The 18,250-nt window shown below is 39.9% G+C and overlaps 1 protein-coding gene across 4 annotated transcripts in view; it reads right to left on the reverse strand.

The window, feature by feature from the left end:
- ppip5k1a (diphosphoinositol pentakisphosphate kinase 1a) overlaps positions 1–16,911 on the reverse strand; it is a 33,301-nt gene extending 16,390 nt beyond the window's left edge. For all 4 annotated transcript variants that reach the window (XM_058076996.2, XM_058076994.2, XM_058076990.2 and 1 more), the window contains exons 1-25: positions 16,812–16,911; positions 14,121–14,579; positions 13,040–13,235; positions 12,770–12,860; positions 12,580–12,665; positions 11,257–11,411; positions 11,049–11,150; positions 9,770–9,931; positions 9,571–9,692; positions 8,554–8,655; positions 8,289–8,375; positions 8,138–8,213; positions 7,946–8,055; positions 7,767–7,852; positions 7,566–7,691; positions 5,991–6,112; positions 5,724–5,906; positions 5,419–5,560; positions 3,666–3,889; positions 3,473–3,600; positions 3,282–3,396; positions 3,095–3,202; positions 2,000–2,128; positions 1,778–1,918; positions 632–725 (exon numbers count right to left, since the gene is read on the reverse strand). In XM_058076996.2, coding sequence (XP_057932979.2) covers positions 632–725; positions 1,778–1,918; positions 2,000–2,128; positions 3,095–3,202; positions 3,282–3,396; positions 3,473–3,600; positions 3,666–3,889; positions 5,419–5,560; positions 5,724–5,906; positions 5,991–6,112; positions 7,566–7,691; positions 7,767–7,852; positions 7,946–8,055; positions 8,138–8,213; positions 8,289–8,375; positions 8,554–8,655; positions 9,571–9,692; positions 9,770–9,931; positions 11,049–11,150; positions 11,257–11,411; positions 12,580–12,665; positions 12,770–12,860; positions 13,040–13,235; positions 14,121–14,264 — 3,031 coding nt within the window. In that variant the 5' untranslated portion in view covers positions 14,265–14,579; positions 16,812–16,911. The remainder of the gene's footprint in view (positions 1–631; positions 726–1,777; positions 1,919–1,999; positions 2,129–3,094; positions 3,203–3,281; positions 3,397–3,472; positions 3,601–3,665; positions 3,890–5,418; positions 5,561–5,723; positions 5,907–5,990; positions 6,113–7,565; positions 7,692–7,766; positions 7,853–7,945; positions 8,056–8,137; positions 8,214–8,288; positions 8,376–8,553; positions 8,656–9,570; positions 9,693–9,769; positions 9,932–11,048; positions 11,151–11,256; positions 11,412–12,579; positions 12,666–12,769; positions 12,861–13,039; positions 13,236–14,120; positions 14,580–16,811) is intronic.
- Between the last annotated feature and the right edge of the window lie 1,339 nt (positions 16,912–18,250).

The raw sequence follows: 18,250 nt of genomic DNA on the forward strand, positions 1-18,250 counted from the left end.
TAATTAATTAATTAATAACAATATTAACTGATTAACTAATTAATTAAAAATAAAATGAATTCATTAATATGAAAAAAAAATCGCTACAAAGTGAGGGAGTGATGTTCGAACCGCGGCAAAGCGAGAAACCTTTTTTTTTTAGCTGACGTTCTCCCAGTCACGTGGCTGCACAGTTAGCATTGTGTAGCAGTTACCATAGCGACACAATCTAAACCACTCTTCCCTCTGTACTGGGGTCCTGTGGCTTTTGTCAAAATGTATCTTTTATTTTTAGTTGCTTCAAGGAAGAGAAGGGACAGAAAACTGATAATTAGTTTGTCAACAAAGGAAGCCCACAGCCATTCGATGTTCGCTAAGGGGGGGGGGGGGTCGCTGTGCCAAATCCTTCTCGCCTGTGATGCAAGGCACTGTAATAAATTGTTCACAGATGTGCAGAATATAATTACGGATATTTTGGTCTGGTTTCCCAGAATCTAAATCCTGAACCACGAATACCAAGTGAAGCTAGAAACACATATGTACAGTTCCGTCATGACCATGTACCATGTGACGACATGAGGTCATTGGTCGTCCTGTTCCCCCTCCCACCGCCATCGTTACAAAACGGTCACCATGACAACAGTATACTCACCTAGCCCACTTTGTTTGATGTCAGGAGATTGACGAGAACAGAAGGAGAAGAGGCGATAACTCCCCACTTTCGAGGATGAAGTCTCGGACAGAACCTGGCGTGAAACACACATGCACACACATGTGTGAGGAGGAGCACTCATTGTCGGACACGCTTTGTCACAAGCAACACTGGTGCTGTAGAGCTCAGGAGAACTGGGGCTTGTGGCCGCTGCCTCCAACCTCGCCTGCCCGAAGAGGAGCACTCATTGTCGCACACGCTTTGTCACAAGCAACACTGGTGCTGTGGAGCTCAGGAGAACTGGGGCTTGTGGCCGCTGCCTCCAACCTCGCCTCTCTGAGGAGGAGCACTCATTGTCGGACACGCTTTGTCACAGGCAACGCTGGTGCTTTGGAGCTCAGGAGAACTGGGGCTTGTGGCCGCTGCCTCCAACCTCGCCTCTTCGAGGAGGAGCACTCATTGTCGCACACAACGCTGGTGTTGTGGAGCTCAGAAGAACTGGGACTTGTGGCCGCTGCCTCCAACCTCGCCTCTCCGAGGAGGAGCACTCATTGTCGGACACGCTTTGTCACAGGCAACGCTGGTGCTTTGGAGCTCAGGAGAACTGGGGCTTGTGGCCGCTGCCTCCAACCTCGCCTGCCCGAAGAGGAGCACTCATTGTCGCACACACTTTGTCACAAGCAACGCTGGTGTTGTGGAGCTCAGAAGAACTGGGGCTTGTGGCCGCTGCCTCCAACCTCGCCTGCCCGAGGAGGAGCACTCATTGTCGGACACGCTTTGTCACAGGCAACGCTGGTGCTTTGGAGCTCAGGAGAACTGGGGCTTGTGGCCGCTGCCTCAGACCTCGCCTGCCCGAGGAGGAGCACTTATTGTCGGAGGTACCGCCGGTGCCGTGGAGCTCAGAAGACGTGTTTTCATTGTTACATTTTATATAGTAGATAGAGAGATCAATATTTATTGTCATTGCACACAATAAAACAAAACTCCACATTCATTTTTAGCCACATTAAGCTATGTTAAAACTTGAATGTTCTACATTCAACAGGTACAAAAATTCAGTTGTCGCAGTCAGGTGTGGAACCGTGATAAATGAAGGATTACTGCAAGAAGAACGATGACGTGTGTCGAAAGAGCAAAACAACCAACCTCCATAGATCCAGTCTTATGGTTGCGTATAAGTGGCGATCTTCTCTGGATGGTGATTGGCTCAGACAGCGGCACGGCTCTGTCCGTCTCATCGCGTGAGAGGTCCTCCAGGCTCCCAGGGTCAGTCTGCTTTTGCCCATTCTGAATGAGAAGCCCAGAGCGGATACCTGCTGTGATCTGCACAATAATCCCATATAGCTGGAAGGCTTTGATATGACGTACCTGTCGCGCGACCTCCGCAGAGGCTGGCCTGAAGCCGAAGCCGGTTGGCGCATTTTCTTCTTCTTCAACACCTTTGACTCCCGGGCTGAAGTGAAGCTCCACGTGGAAGCGTTCCTCTGAGGTGAGGTCCTGTGAAGAGAAACCAAGTTTTATGTGCATTGCGATGTGTATTAAATACATTTAATGAGAAAAGTATTATATATAATTATCCAACGATATATGGCTATATAATCTATATGGCTAAACAGACTAGCTAGCAGTGCACTCACAACACGCTTGTCAGCACACTGGCAATCACAGGAGGTTGCTAATTCAACAGTGACATCTTACAAAGAACACTAAACTCATCACACAGCAACTGAACACTGAAAAGGTAAATAGAAATATACAAAGAAGTACCAATATGAGTTCAAAAAATTGTTTTGGGTATTCACACAATGCATTGCTATGCCGTATATTTAGGTTGAATATCAATATACAACATATATATATATATATATTTTTTTTTTTACTTTGGACAGGCAGAAGCGCAAAGTGATACGATGGCAGAGAAAATAACGCCGAGCAATTTGTGAGGTCTGATTTTTTAGATGAGATGAAAATGCCAAACTATTTAATAAAACTGTCCCCAGCAACTGAACACTGAAAAGGTATACCCAAGAAATATACAAAGAAGTACCAATATGAGTTCAAAAAATAGTTTTAGGGTATTCACACAATGCATTGCTATGCTATTGCTATGCTGTATATTTAGGTTGAATATCAATATACAACATATATATATTTTATTTTTATTTATTTATTTTATTTATTTTTTTTACTTTGGACAGGCAGGAGCGCAAAGTCATACAATGGCAGAGAAAATAACGCCGAGCGATTTGTGATTTTAAAAAAATATCGACATATCACCCAGCCCAAGCATACAGTGGTGCCTGCCAGGGCGCTGCAGTGACGTCAGCCTCCCTGTGGGCTCCTCTGACTCTCTACAGTGCAAAGAGACAGCTTGTCTTCCAATGATATTTTAAACACGTATTGGTACTTATTTGCATATTTCTTCGGTATACCTTTTTGAGTGTTAAGTTGCCATCATGTTACCTTATTGTTGTCTTCATACAGCATGATGACAATCTGAGTCATGTAGTTGAGTTCCGAGACGGCGCTCAGGTAATCCATGGCACGATTCCATTGTTGATCCTTCTCTTCCTTCAGCACGTACGACACATACAAAGTCAATTTTAGCCCAATCTCGGACAGATTGACTGACTAACTTCAGGCAGCTTACATCGAGCAAACCGCCATAGCGGAAAATACTCAGCAGAGAGTGTACGTGACTCTCGCTGGTGAAATATAGACGTGTCCTGACATGGCGTCCCGGCGACATGACTCCACGGGAATATCTGTAAACAAGATGTCACTTCATCTGGAGCGCTCTCTCAAATGTCATGCAAAACCGTGTTGGTCGTTTAAACTCACAGAGGGTGCAGCTTGTTGACGGACTCATCCTCGTGAGTCCTCTGAAGGTCAAGCTGGATCTTTCTGACCAGTGGGAGACAGTAGGCGTATGCAATGTCCAGTTTCTCAGCTTTGTTGATGCCGTATTCCTAACACGAGATTAAAAACAAAGTCAGCATCTCCACCGTGTCCTGGATATGAAAGACAATCTCACCTGTGGAATGACAATGTCAGCCAAGGCACGAGAAAGTCTGAACAGCTCCAACGTGTCCTCCAAGCCCAGAGTGGCATTATGAATAACGTCGTATTTCACGCAGTCGTAAATGTCGGGTATTTTGCTGATGTCGTAGCGACCGTTCTTCATGCGGAAGTCTCTCTCAAGTTTGGACCAGCGCTGCAGCATCAGTTCCAGTGTCTCACTGTGGTACAGTTGCAGGTCTGGAGACAAATATTAGAGAATACACAGAAACAGCATGACCGTATTTCCTGAACTATACGTCGCATCAATCACATGACTGGAATCAGACAAAGATGCATCGTGAAGTTAGCTGTGTGATAAAAGACTGGGATTTTAGTTCCTTCATCTTTCTCCTTCTTCGCTCACTTTTCCGAGGGAACTTGGTGGCATAGTTTTTATGAACAGTCCGAAAATGGCCTTCTTCGGTAAAGCAATTGCAGATGAATAAAAATAAATTTATTGTAAATAAAAATAAAAATTCATTCATTCATTTTCTACCGCTTTTTCCTCACGAGGGTCGCGGGGGTGCTGGAGCCCATCCCAGCTGTCTTTGGCCGAGAGGCGGGGTACACCCTGGACTGGTCAAAAAATAAAAAATAAAAATAAAAATAAAAATAAAAATAAAAATAAAAATAAAAATAAAAATAAAAATAAAAATAAAAATAATAGGCGGCACGGTGGTTGAGTGGTTAGCGCGCAGACCTCACAGCTAGGAGACCAGGGTTCAATTCCCACCCTCTGTGTGGAGTTTGCATGTTCTCCCCGTGCATGCGTGGGTTTTCTCCGGGTACTCCGGTTTCCTCCCACATTCCAAAAACATGCTAGGTTAATTAGCGACTCCAAATTGTCCATAGGTGTGAGTGTGAATGGTTGTTTGTCTATATGTGCCCTGTGATTGGCTGGCCACCAGTCCAGGGTGTACCCCGCCTCTCGCCCGAAGACAGCTGGGATAGGCTCCAGCACCCCCCGCAACCCTCGTGAGGGAAAAGCGGTAGAAAATGAATAAAAATAAAAATAAAAATGTGGATGAAGCATATAAACACTCTACATACTTATATGAAGCTGTATGATAAGAACTGTCCCTGGAGGAAAAATAAAAAATACATTAAAAAAATAAATAAATAAAAATTAATAAAAATTAAAATTAAAAAAGAAAGCAGGAAGTGAACAAATGTAACTAAATGTAATTATTTTCATGTATTGTTGCTCTCTTTCCTCTATTGAACGTTCTTTTTAACTTCGGGGGACCGAGCAATCTAAGGGATAAGTTTCGCAGTCGTATTTAAAATGCAAATACAAGAACAAAACTCTTGTTTTATAGTTCCTGGTTCAAAGTGCCAATCAAGAGTCCTCTTTGGGTGAGAGGCGGGGTACACCCTGGACTGGTGGCCAGCCAATCACAGGGCACATATAGACAAACAACCATTCACACTCACATTCATACCTATGGACAATTTGGAGTTGCTAATTAACCTAGCATGTTTTTGGAATGTGGGAAGAAACTGGAGTACCCGGAGAAAACCCACGCATGCACGGGGAGAACATGTAAATTCCACACAGAAATGGCCGAGGGTGGGATTGAACCCTGGTCTCCTTGCTGTGAGGTCTGCGTGCTAACCACTCGACCGCCGTGCAGCCCGGTTATGCAACAATATAAAGTAATTTCCCTCAATTTGTCATCTCAGAAATGGAAAATGGAATAAGATCAAACTACAAAAAAACGACTTACCGGCTGACTTGGGATCTTCCATTCTTTTGCGGATCTGCGCGGTGAGACTTTGAATGAGGGCGTAAACCTGGTCACATGTTGCCACCGGGTTCTGCACTATTTTCATGGAGTTCACTAAAGACGCACTACATGTAGGGGCCAGCTGTAAACACACATACATACACTTTTAAAAAATGGGGGGAGTTAAATAAATGATATTTTCAGAAAAAAACAAGGTTTGTCAGAGTATGAAAGTATGCAATACTCACAGAAGACACTTGATATTTTGAAGCATATTTCCCTTCCATTAAATAAAAGCAACTCACCCTGTCGTAGTCTTCATCCAGAAAGTCCCTGTCCTTCTGTAGAATCTCATGAAGTCTGGCTTTGACGCGATGCTGACAGCCACTCAGCGAGTCGCTGTCGCTATCCAGCAGTCCGTTCATGTTCGCACTCTTGACCATTTGTACTAGGATGGGAGTCAGCTCACCCTCCAAAGCCAACAAACCCTTTGGATGCAGACATTTTGAAATAAATACTTTGGCACAATTTTCAGAATATGTAGATTTTCCAATCGTACAGTTCAATCGTACCTTTGCAAAAGCTGCAGCCGTCATCTGCACTCTGCCTTCGTCGGATGCGTATATCTTCAGGTCGTGTCTATAGGTGCTATGCAACCGCAGTAATCCGCATCCAGGAAAACCGGCGTAGTCTCCTACACAAAACAAAACACAAACACTTTAGGCCACATCGCATAGCAACAAAGCAGGTTTAAGGTCTTCCTAGGCGACAATTTACAGATTTTAGCCTTAATTAATAGTTCATTCATTCATTTTCTACCGCTTTTCCTCACCGGGGTTGCTGGAGCCTATCCCAGCTGTCTTCGGGCGAGAGGCGGGGTACAACCCTGGACTGGTGGCCAGCCAATCACAGGGCACATATAGACAAACAACCATTCGCACTCACATTCATACCTATGGGTACCTGGATAATTTTCTTTCGTTATTTATTTATTTATTTTATTAAATTAATTTTTACACTCAAGTCATTTTTACTTTTATATTTTGTCATAATTCCATTTATTTTATTTTATCAAATTAATTTTTACACTTTTATTACTTTTATTTTTATTTTATGAATATTCATTTTACACATTTCTTAATCATTTTATTTTTTATATATTTATTCATTACATAAGTTATAATTTTTTTTTTTTTTTTTTACACTTAAGTCATTTTGTCAATTGGCGACTCCAAATTGTCCATAGGTACGAATGTGAGTGTGAATGGTTGTTTGTCTATATGTGCCCTGTGATTGGCTGGCTAATTTTCTTTCGTTATTAATTTATTTATTTATTTTATCAAATTAATTTTTGCACTTTAAAGTCATTTTTACTTTTATATTTTGTCATAATTCCATTTATTTTAACAAATTCATTTTTACACTTTTCTTCAAGTCATTTTTATATTTATTCATGACTTCATTTATTTATTTTATGAATATTAATTGTACACATTTCTTAATCATTTTATGTTTTATATTTATTCATTACATAAGTTATATATATAGATTTTTTTTTACACTTAAGTCATTTTGTCAATTGGCGACTCCAAATTGTCCATAGGTATGAATGTGAGTGTGAATGGTTGTTTGTCTATATGTGCCCTGTGATTGGCTGGCCACCAGTCCAGGGTGTACCCCGCCTCTCGCCCGAAGACATGCTAGGTTAATTGGCGACTCCTATAATGTCCACTTTTTTGGATAATTTGTAGTGTCACTGTGACTATAGGGGTGTTATTTCATGTCCACAGGTCTCTAATAATGTTTCGGTTTAACTATGAAAATATTCTATTTATAAGTAAGGAATCATACTAAATCGCATGGTAGAACATGGTTAGCGTGCAGGCCACACAGCTAGGAAACCCGGGTTTGATTCCCCGCATTCCAAAAACATGCTAGGTTAATTAGCGACTCCAAATTGTCCATAGGTATGAATGTGAGTGTGAATGGTTGTTTGACTATATGTGCCCTGTGATTGGCTGGCCACCAGTCCAGGGTGTACCCCGCCTCTCGCCCCAAGACAGCTGGGATACACAGTGGAACCCTTTTTACGTGGCCCGCCACTCAGAAAAAACTGAATTCCCGGTCAGACCTGAATGAGATTTTACCTTGTCCTCCAGGGTACATACAGCGGAAAGCCCGTCCGAGCTCCTCAGCCTGCACTCTGCCTGCAGGCGTCAGTTCTCCTCCCCATTTTAGCACCAGCAGCAGAGACGGACCTTCCTTACGTGTGTCTGAAAAAGCCACCCAAAGAACATAAGTTATTTTTTTTATTATTGTTTTGTTATAAGAGGCTGCTTTCCACTGACCTTCTTCTTCGCTGGAGGTTTTGGGCTGCCCGTAAGGCAAGTAGGTTAGCTGCACTTTTCTGTTGATGCCGGAGAAGTGCCCGTACCTTTATTTGCAGGGGAATAGAACCGAATGTAGGACAGGACTACAAAACTATCAACTAGCAAAGCTGGTGACCCCAAGTTAACCTGCGGCTTACATTTCTAGAACCGTTTTCAGCTGCTCCAGTTTGGACTTCTTCTCCTCGATCTCACAGTCGTTGTGCTGACCCAGTTCCGCCAACAACTGCCGTGTGATGTCCAGCACCTCCTGTTGTCGGTTCAACCAACAGGTGACGTCAATTCATCGCCATCGCCATCGCCATCGTGTCACTGTGTGATTTTTCCGCTACCTGCAGTTGCTTCGGCTTCTTCAGCTTTAATTTCCCAGTTTTGTAGCCTCCGTATTTTTCAAAAAGGTCAAAGAACCTGAACGAATACGAGTGATGTGATGATTATTGAAAAGCATTTTTGCGGAATCTGTTTGTGATATGGGAAACTTACAAAGGGTTGCGAACTTCCATCTTCATCTTCTGTTTCGGCGTTCTGTCGCCATGTCGGATGACGGCGATGACGCAGCGCAATTCCATCCTGAAATGTTCAAATTGTAAGATTTGGATTATATGATGTTAGACTCGTATTCATTCATTAAAAAAAAACATTCATTTTCTACCGCTCAATTAACCAATTAACCTTTTACATCCAGCGACCCGGTTAAAAAATCATTGGAAAAACACCTGCAATCAAGGAAGTTTTTCCGACTACTCACATGGTTCCCGATGTGGTCGGAACAATCGGGATGTCCTCTGCCTCAGTAGGGATTGACCAGGGAATCTGAAACTGAGGGGCCAGTTCCCGCATTACAAGATTCCTAAAAGAAATAAAGAAACAAGATATCAAATAATCATAATAATTGATATGTTAATAATAATAAAATGGTCCATTCAAGAAACATTTTATTAACAGCAAAAAAAAATAAAAAAACAAAACAAAGGAGTAATTTCAAAAAAGAATTAAATGAAAATATTGGAAAAGTTGGACTCTAACAGGAAAAGTGAAAATATTATAAAGTTGAAATATTAAAGAAAAAAGACGTTATGTTTTAAAAATCATAATCCTCTGTGAGACAAAAAAAACTAAGTTGTAATCTTTGGAAAATTAGGTTGCGGCAAAAATTGTGAAGGTAATAAAATGAATATACCACGGGGTTAAAATTGAAAAAATAAAATAAAACAGCTGAAATTGGAAAAAAAAAAAAACTAATTTTACAAGAATAAAAAGTGAGAAAAAAGATGAATTATAATGAGAAAAAATGCACAATTTTATGAGAAAAAAAGGAAGACAAGTAATGTTGTTTTAGTAGTAGAGTTGAAATATAACAGAGTGGTTTTAAAATAGTATAAGAAAAAAAACCACAATGTAAAAAATGGTTGGAGGAAAAAAAATCCAAATATAAAAAATATAAATAGAATATATATATTATATAAATATTAAAATTATAATATATATAATTATTATAATTATAATATAAATTATATATGAAGATTATTAAAGAAAAAATGTTGAAAAAAATTGGAAATTTTAAAAATACAGTAAAAATTGGGGGGGGGCATCATAATAAAAATAGTCCACCCATCTTAAAAGCGGAGATGCAGTTTTGTCTTGAAACATATATAATGTCCTGGAATATTTATTTTCCAACAATTATTTTCACAATGCGGCCCCCGATGGAAAAAGACTGGCCACCCCTTGTATTACACGTTAAAATTCAGCATTCAACTATTACCCCAAGATCTTGGCGCAGTCGTCGTAGTATTTCATGGAGTTCTTCACAAAGCTGAAACCGTTGACGTCACAAACGTAGGAGTGTCCGTTGGCTCGAAGGAGGTCAAAGCCACACACGGTTTGCTGCAGGAAGATGAACGGGCACGGAGTGTTAGCGAAGAAAAATATACTCCGACGACATATACTCCCGCTTTGCTTACCTTGAATGCTAAACAGACTTTTCGGGCCACCAGTTTCTCCATTGCTGACAGCATGACAGGGTAACGGACCTCCTTGCCTTCGCTGTCTCGCTCTACCTTCCCGTCCAGAGCAGGAGACTTTCTGGCTTCGGCGTGAGCGTAGTCAGGCCCCACAGTATAAACCTGAGAACACGGGACGTCACAAATTGATCACACGGAATCATCACTAATCATATATATTACCAACCCTTGGAAAGTGATGGGAAGTCTTCTGAAATTCTTTATTAACAAACATTAGGCTGATTTTTTTAATACATTTTTTAAAAGGGGCTGCACGGTGGTCTAGTGGTTAGTACGCAGGCCACACAGCTAGGAGACCCGAGTTCGATTCCACCCACGGCCATCTCTGTGTGGCGTTTGCATGTTCTCCCCGTGCATGCGTGGGTTTTCTCCGGGTACTCCGGTTTCCTCCCACATTCCAAAAACATGCTAGGTTAATTAGCGACTCCGAATTGTCCATAGGTATGAATGCCAATTAACCTAGCATGTTTTTGGAATCAAACCCGGGTCTCCTAGCCGTGTGGCCTGCACGCTAACCATGTTCTACCATGCGACTTAGTATGATTCACACACTGATATAGGGGTGTTATTTCATGCCCACAGGTCTCTAATAATGCTTAGGTTTAACTATGAAAATATTCTATTTATAAATAAGGAATCATACTAAATCACATTGTGGAACATGGTTAGCATGCAGGCCACACAGCTAGGAGACCCGGGTTTGATTCCCAGTATTCCAAAAACATGCTAGGTTAATTAGCGACTCCAAATTGTCCATAGGTATGAATGTGAGTGTGAATGGTTGTTTGTCTATATGTGCCCTGTGATTGGCTGGCCACCGGTCCAGGGTGTACCCCGCCTCTCGCCCCAAGGCAGTTGGGATAGGCTCCAGCACTCCCGTGACCATTGTGAGGATAAGCAGCAGAAAATGAATGTGTTTTAGTTAATTGGAAATTATTAATCAATGCTAAAAAATAGCAAAAAAAATGTAATGCATGTTGTTTGACTAAAAATAAGCTATGATTAATTAAAATATTTTTGAAAAACATTAACATGAAACCACAAAGTATCAAGGTACAAATGTATATCCAAATGACACTTCTATAGTATTGTTCCTTGATAATACTGTAAATAGTACGAAAACAAACATTGCTGAAAGTGACAGGTTTAAAAGTGACGTCAAACAGCCAATAGCGTTCCGTTAAGAATATCGGTCTTGACCTCTCAAGAAATGGCGTACCTTGACATCGGTGCCATCTGTCGGCATAAACTCTTCATAGATGTACGAGCCAGTCTTCCTCACGCTGCTCTCTGGCGAATACACGCTGCTTCTGCTCCCGATCTAGACCAATCAAAGAGCCGATATCAAACACCGCGTAGCTTCGAAAATCCTTTATCATCACCCGTTGTCACTTCTGGTGAACATGACAAGCAATGACAGACCGGACCTTTCTGAAGAGACGTTGGCTGCCGCCACCGGCAGACGTCGGGTAGTAGATGTAGACATTGTGGTCCTCAGCACAGACGGGCTTCTCGACGAAAGGCTTCTGGAATATCTCTCCATTCACCTCCACGTGGTCTTCTCCTTCAACCAGGTTGCACTCTGAGAAATGTGAAATATGGGGAAATAGATTTGATGGTTCAAAATTCACATGTCAATCAATGGATTGTGTGTCAGTTGCTTAGTCATGAATTTTGTGCTTTTCAATTTGGATTTTAAACTGATTTTTTTTAAAACATTAAATCATGCTGAAAAGTTAGTTAGCAAAACGTTTCAGTTAAGTTATTAAAATTTTGTTTAGAAAAATAAAAAAAACTAAAATAAACAAAATGCACATATATAAAAAAATCAGTGTTTTGAAATGAATTATTACATTTTATTAAATTCATTGATAAAAATTAAATACAAAAATTCAAATGAGAAAATGTTATTTATTAAGTGAATGCATGTATTTAAAATTTCCATTTGTTTATTTTGTTGTTTTGAGAGAACTGAAAATTAAATCATTTCTTATAAACTACATTCAATTTTGATTTTCAACTGATTTCTTTAAACATCAAATCATGCTTAAAAATTAGTTAGCAAAATGTTTCAGTTATTAAAATTTTGTTTGGAAATATTCAAAATTTAAAAAAAAAATACTAAAATTAACAAAATGCAAATTAAAAAAATCAGTTTGTTAAGAACAGTGTTTTGAAATTAATTATTAAATTAATTGATAAATATTACAAATACAAAAATTCAAGTGAGAACATTTTTTTATGAACTGAATGCACGTATTTAAAATTTCCTTTTGTTTAAAGTGCAGCGTTTTAAAATTCTGTTGTTTGGAAAGAACTGAAAATTAAATCGTTTTTTATAAACTACATTCAATTTTGATTTTCGACTGACTTTTTTTTTAAAACATCAAATCATGCTTAAAAATTAGTTATCAAAATGTTTCAGTTAAGTTATTAAAATTTTGTTTAGAAATATTCAAAAATTTAAAAAAAATTACAAAAATTAAAGAAATGCAAATAAAAAAAATCAGTTTGTTAAGAACGGTGTTTTGAAATTAATTATTAAATTAAATTACTTGATAAATACTACAAATACAAAAATTCAAGTGAGAACATTTTTTTTATTAACTGAATGCATGTATTTAAAATTTCCATTTGTTTAAAGTACAGTGTTTTAAAATTATTTTAAAAAATATTTTTTTTAAATGTACTTTAACAAACTGAATTTTTCAACACACAATTTTCACATCATTTTTTTATGAGTCACTCACCATCTGGCTTATCTGGGTCACGATTCAGCACAGCATAGCGTGGCAGATCTATTCCCTCTTCCTGGAGGATGCGATATACTTCTCTCCTGACAGAAATTTTTTTTTTTTTTAGTAGTAATCTTGCATTCTCCCCTTTTGCAAGCATGATTTCCGGACCGTATTGATAATATTGCTGAATGGAAAGATGTACCTGTCCTGAATGTAGTACTGCATGTTCAGGTCATTGATGAGTAGAGGGTTTCTTAGCTTGGCGTAGCTCACTGCTTTATCGAGTGGAAATCCTAGTTAGGAATTATAGGGGAAAAAAACACTTTTGTCAATCTGAAATTGTACCTCACAGACAGGATTTTTGGTGCTTGTGTTATTTCATGCAAGTATGAGCTTTGATAACCGTGTTTGAGCTCCACGCATGGGTGAAGAACTGCGTGGGTTCTTGGTACTGTATCTGCCAAGAATGTACCTTTGGAGTGGAAGGAGATGAGGCAGTCACACAGCGGCCAATTTTCCACTGGCTCATTGAGGATGACGTCCTCCGGAAAGATGACCACGGTGATGTACTCGAACCTGCACAGTCTCTCCAGTATCTGGGTCATTGGCTTGGACTTGGACTTCTTCATCATGCAGCAGATCCCCACCATGATCTGTTGCTCTGGTGGCTGAACAAGGAGAAGTAAGAAGGCATACTGTAAAAATACAATTAATTCATGACTATAGAGTTACAGTTTTCCCAATGGAACCTCGTTATTTAAGTTTCTTCTTAAATAATTTTTGGAAAATTTCTGCTCATAATATAACCACGTTATTCCCATATCTTTACTTCATTCCCATATTATAATTTTTCCACAACCTAATTATTCTGTTTTATTTCACATATTATAATTTTTTTAAAGTATTTCTTTATTTAATATTTCAACTCTTATGCTACTAAAATGATAAAATTTTTCTTCATAATATTATGAGTTTATTCCTGTAAAAATTGGGATTTTTTTTCCCCGTCAGAATATGATTTTTCACTTTATATTTTGACTTTATTTTTTGAAAATGTTGAAAAAGTTCCCCCCCCCCATTTTTGCTGTTGTTCTTAAGTTTATTAATACATTTTTCAACTATGTAAAACCTTTGTCATTTTAAAAATGTTCTTCGATATATAATATTTTGACTTTATTCCTATAATATTTTGACATTATTTCCATAATATCATAACTTTTCCCCAACCTAACTTTGTTGTTTTGTTTGTTTTTCCTAATATTATGACTTCAACTTTACGCTACTAAAGTGATTTTTTCCCCCGGTATAATGTTACAAATTTATTCTTTCTTTTTCGACAATATTACATTTTTTTTGCTTAACATTTTGACTTTATTCTTGTAAAATTACTGCTGATTTTTCCAAAAAAAAAAATTCCCTAAGTTTGCCTGTTAAATAATCTTTATGAAATGCGCTGCCGTGGGCCACAAATGGCCCCCGGCCTACACTTTGGCCAACCGTGCATTACATCAACAGTCCTGCATTAAGACAAGAGGTTGTGCGGCGTTCCCTACCGAGTCTGTGTCTTCGTCGTCCTCATACAGTTCCATTTCGGTCCTTATGCTATCCTCCAAGACCTCGCTCTCATCGTCTTCGCAACCCACGAAGAATCTGGGAGCGCCACGCCGGCTCTCACCCGGGCTGTTTGGCTCGGACATCACAGTCTCCCGCTGCAGCCCTCAGCGTCCCACCGCGCCATCGTACGCCGACACCGATGGAAGGGCACGAGGCCAGACGACACGAACGATTCAACTCTGCTTGAGTCGGACAGCAGAGTCGGTGTTGGTGGGGATGCGGTGGAAAAAAATAAATCAGCCCAAGTGGCGTTCAAAGAATCATTTCCAGTAAGTTTTCGCAATAATTCCGTCACTCATTCACATGAGGCAGCCTCGGACTTCAAATGGAGGTTCCGCAACTTGGAAGCTACACCACCAGCTATCCCGGGACGTTTCCTCCATTTTCATGCAAATTCTCTACAAAAAACAGAACAAAACACATTTGGTACTACAATCTGGTTTCAGGTGATTGACATTTTTTACATACACCACACCGCCTTGGTTGCAGACTGCCATAGTGGACTCAAACCACAACATCGCTCAGCGCTTTGAAATGCGCTGTTTATTGGCAGACAGCCCATCCAAACAGTCGACCGGGCGCAGTTAATGTCGGTGAGGGGGTCACGCTTGACTATTTACATTTTAATTTCCTGCTCAGGGGTCTGAGCAGCCTGCACGTGAGCAATAAACAACAGATGCCTATACAGGTTCTCCGCCATTGGGGTCAAGGTAAGCCGCATACGGTACGCTGAATGGAGAGCAACTCTGCGACCTTGCAACCAAGAACAAGCTCAGTTGCCCTGGATTCAACCTTTAAGACGACGCTAAACAGACAACAACCCCTCACGGGCGATTCAATTTACACTCTCCGTCATCCAATATCGTTCCAATAATTCCCATACGAGTCGCCAATTAACCTAGCATGTTTTTGCAAACTCCACACAGAGATGGCCGAGGGTGGAATTGAACTCGGGTCTCCTAGCAGTAGTGAGGCCTGCGCGCTAACCGCTGTGCTTTGCTTTAACATAAAATGTTTAATTTACTAATAAGCCGTATTCAACCAAAATGTATTTATTAGCATATTTTGAGAAAAAAAAAAACATGACAGCCATACTCGCTATTTTGTTTTTTTTTCTGCATGTAAAACTAAACTCAGTGACTATGACCAGGCTGAAAAAAAATCTGGTTTTACCATTTAAATCAGGGGCCTCAAACACGCGGCCCGCGGGCCAAATGTGGCCCGCAGGACACTACTTTGAGGCCCCCGCCTTGATATGATAAGTTTAATGTTAGTGCGGCCCGCGCAAGTTTGATACGAATGCTGTATGGTATCATGTACCCAGAAAAAATTATTACGTTTGATTCATGTTCATGTTAAAGGTTAAATAACTGTTAATAGTTATCCTCCCTATCCGTGTGGAAGTGGTAAGTTTTTGGCTATTTAAGTTTAAAGGAAATAACTTGAAGGCTACCGTTTAGGTGGCTAGCTCTCTAGTTTGCGAGTTAGCATGTGTCTCGAGACCCTGCAGTTGCGCAATATGTTGTAAATAAAAAGAGTATAAATGTAACTATAGTCGTGTTTTGTCATGTCTACAGGGCTCTAATAATGCTTTGTTCATTTTAATCTGAATAAAATCATTTGTCTACCCAAAAACTATGTGGTTTCTTAAGTTTTTATTATTTGCCGTTTTATTATTATTATTATTATTATATGTATTTATTACTGATTGATTGATTTGTTTATTTATTTTTCATCTTATTTTGTGTAGAAAAATAAAAAGTAAGATATTTGAGAACAGTGGAATGTTTTATCAGAGCTTTTATTGTAGAAAATTGGAACCAAAGCAAAGTTTTTTTTATTTTTTTTGGGGGGGGACCTGATGCGGCCCAGTCTCACCCAGACCCGAGCTCCAGTGGCCCCCCCAAGTAAATTGAGTTTGAGACCCCTGATTTAAATGATGAATTTGATTTTTTAAGAACTCACAGTATATTGCAATAGTTAATAACAGTTAACTATTTGTCAGTCTATCTTTAAATTCCACAGAATAGTGACACAATGATGATTAGAGGCAACATGACGTCCATTTTATAAGAATGATAATAATAATAATTTATTGTGTCATCAAATGAGGCACTGACAGAAATAGTAAAATCATATTCCCTATCGTATTGATCATATTGGTCCTGTTTGAAAGCGAAATTGTACCGCTGGATTCAGACGGTTTTAAGCAAGTATGCTTCAGGAATTCCTGTAAAATATCACGATGACGTCACAACTGCTTGACACTGCATGACCGCCGCTGTCGTTATCGTTGTGACGTCGACAACAATCGTCGACAAATACAGGTGGGTTAAATGTGGCAGCAATGCGTTTAAAGCGAATATTCGTCATAATGTGGCGACCGACCTTACTATTAATACCACAGTTACAATAATAGATGGTGGCGTATTCGCTAACATTGAAATGCAACGCTACTGTTAGCATAACCTTAGCATCCAGGCTCAGCAATGTAAACATTTTCTAAATCTGCATCGGAAGCATACACAACACACTTTCGTGCCTTCTATTTGTAACAATAACAATAAAGTTGCGTTAACGGTATTGCGGGCAACTAATACTTGACAAACACAAAACAAAAACAAACTTACAATGTAGCTGGATCGATTGCATCCCTGCAGTCAGTTCGCTTCCTGCCTTGATACTTTGAACGTGAAACCTACCTTAATGATTCATGCTAACGAAAGTAAGATTGACGTTTGAATTAACCAATAGCGAAGAGAATACTTCTGGAAAAAGGCGTTGCCACACGAGAGGACACGGACCAATCATCAACGACTGAAGTTGAAGCGCGTCCACCTCTTAAAGGAGAAGTACGTTGGCGGCCTCTGGCGGTTTTGTGGATAATAGTGCGTGACAACAAGTTGCACGGAAGCGTTTCAGTGACGACAACGAGAACGACGATGGTGTCGGTGACTTAAAAAAACAAAACAAGTAAATGAATAATAATAAAAACAAATGTGTCTCCAAACAATGTCACATTGTCACACTGGTACAGTTAAACAGGGAATGTGGAGCATTCAACTAATTAAGGACATTCATTTTCCATATACCTTGGCATTGCTAACATGCTAACTTTAGCACTGTAGACACTTATATAAAGACTTAGCACTGTAATGCTAGGTGTTAGCATGCTAATATTAGTATACTAGCATTCATTCATTTTCTAGCGCTTATTCTCAAGAGGGTCGCAGGGGTGCTGGAGCCTACCCCAGCTGTCTTCAGGCGAGAGGCGGGGTACACCCTGGACTGGTGGCCAGCCAATCACAGGGCACATATAGACAAACAACCATTCACACTCATATTCATACCTTCCATGTTTTTGGAATACGCGGAATCAAACCCGGGTCTCCTAGCTGTGTGGCCTGCACACTAACCATGTTCTACCATGCGATTTAGTATGATTCACACACTGATATAGGGGTGTTATTTCATGCCCACAGGTCTCTAATAATGTTATGTTTAACTATGAAAATATTCTGAAAATATTCTATTTATAAATAAGGAATCATACTAAATCGCATGGTGGAACGTGGTTAGCGTGCGGGCCACACAGTTAGGAGACCCCGGGTTTGATTCCGCGTATTCCAAAAACATGGAAGGTATGAATATGAGTGTGAATGGTTGTTTGTCTATATGTGCCCTGTGATTGGCTGGCCACCAGTCCAGGGTGTACCCCCGCCTCTCGCCTGAAGACAGCTGGGGTAGGCTCCAGCACCCCCGCGACCCTCTTGAGAATAAGCGCTAGAAAATGAATGAATGCTAGTATATTAATATTAGCTTGCTAACACCTAGCATTACAGTGCTAAGTCTTTATATAAGTGTCTACAATGCTAAAGTTAGCATGTTAGCAATGCCAAGGTATATGGAAAATGAATGTCCTTAATTAGTTGAATGCTTTGACATTGGAATGGACTGAATCCATTGAGAAATAAGGAAGTAGCTAAAACTCTAGACCAGCATGCATTGCGTTTTTGTTCTAGTAGCTGGTGTAAACATACCGGCACGGAAACACAACGTATGCTTGTTT

The sequence above is a fragment of the Doryrhamphus excisus genome, linkage group LG1 (assembly GCF_037039965.1).
Source record: "Doryrhamphus excisus strain RoL-2023G ecotype Guam linkage group LG1, RoL_Dexc_Guam_v1.1, whole genome shotgun sequence".
NCBI classification, from domain to species: domain Eukaryota; kingdom Metazoa; phylum Chordata; class Actinopteri; order Syngnathiformes; family Syngnathidae; genus Doryrhamphus; species Doryrhamphus excisus.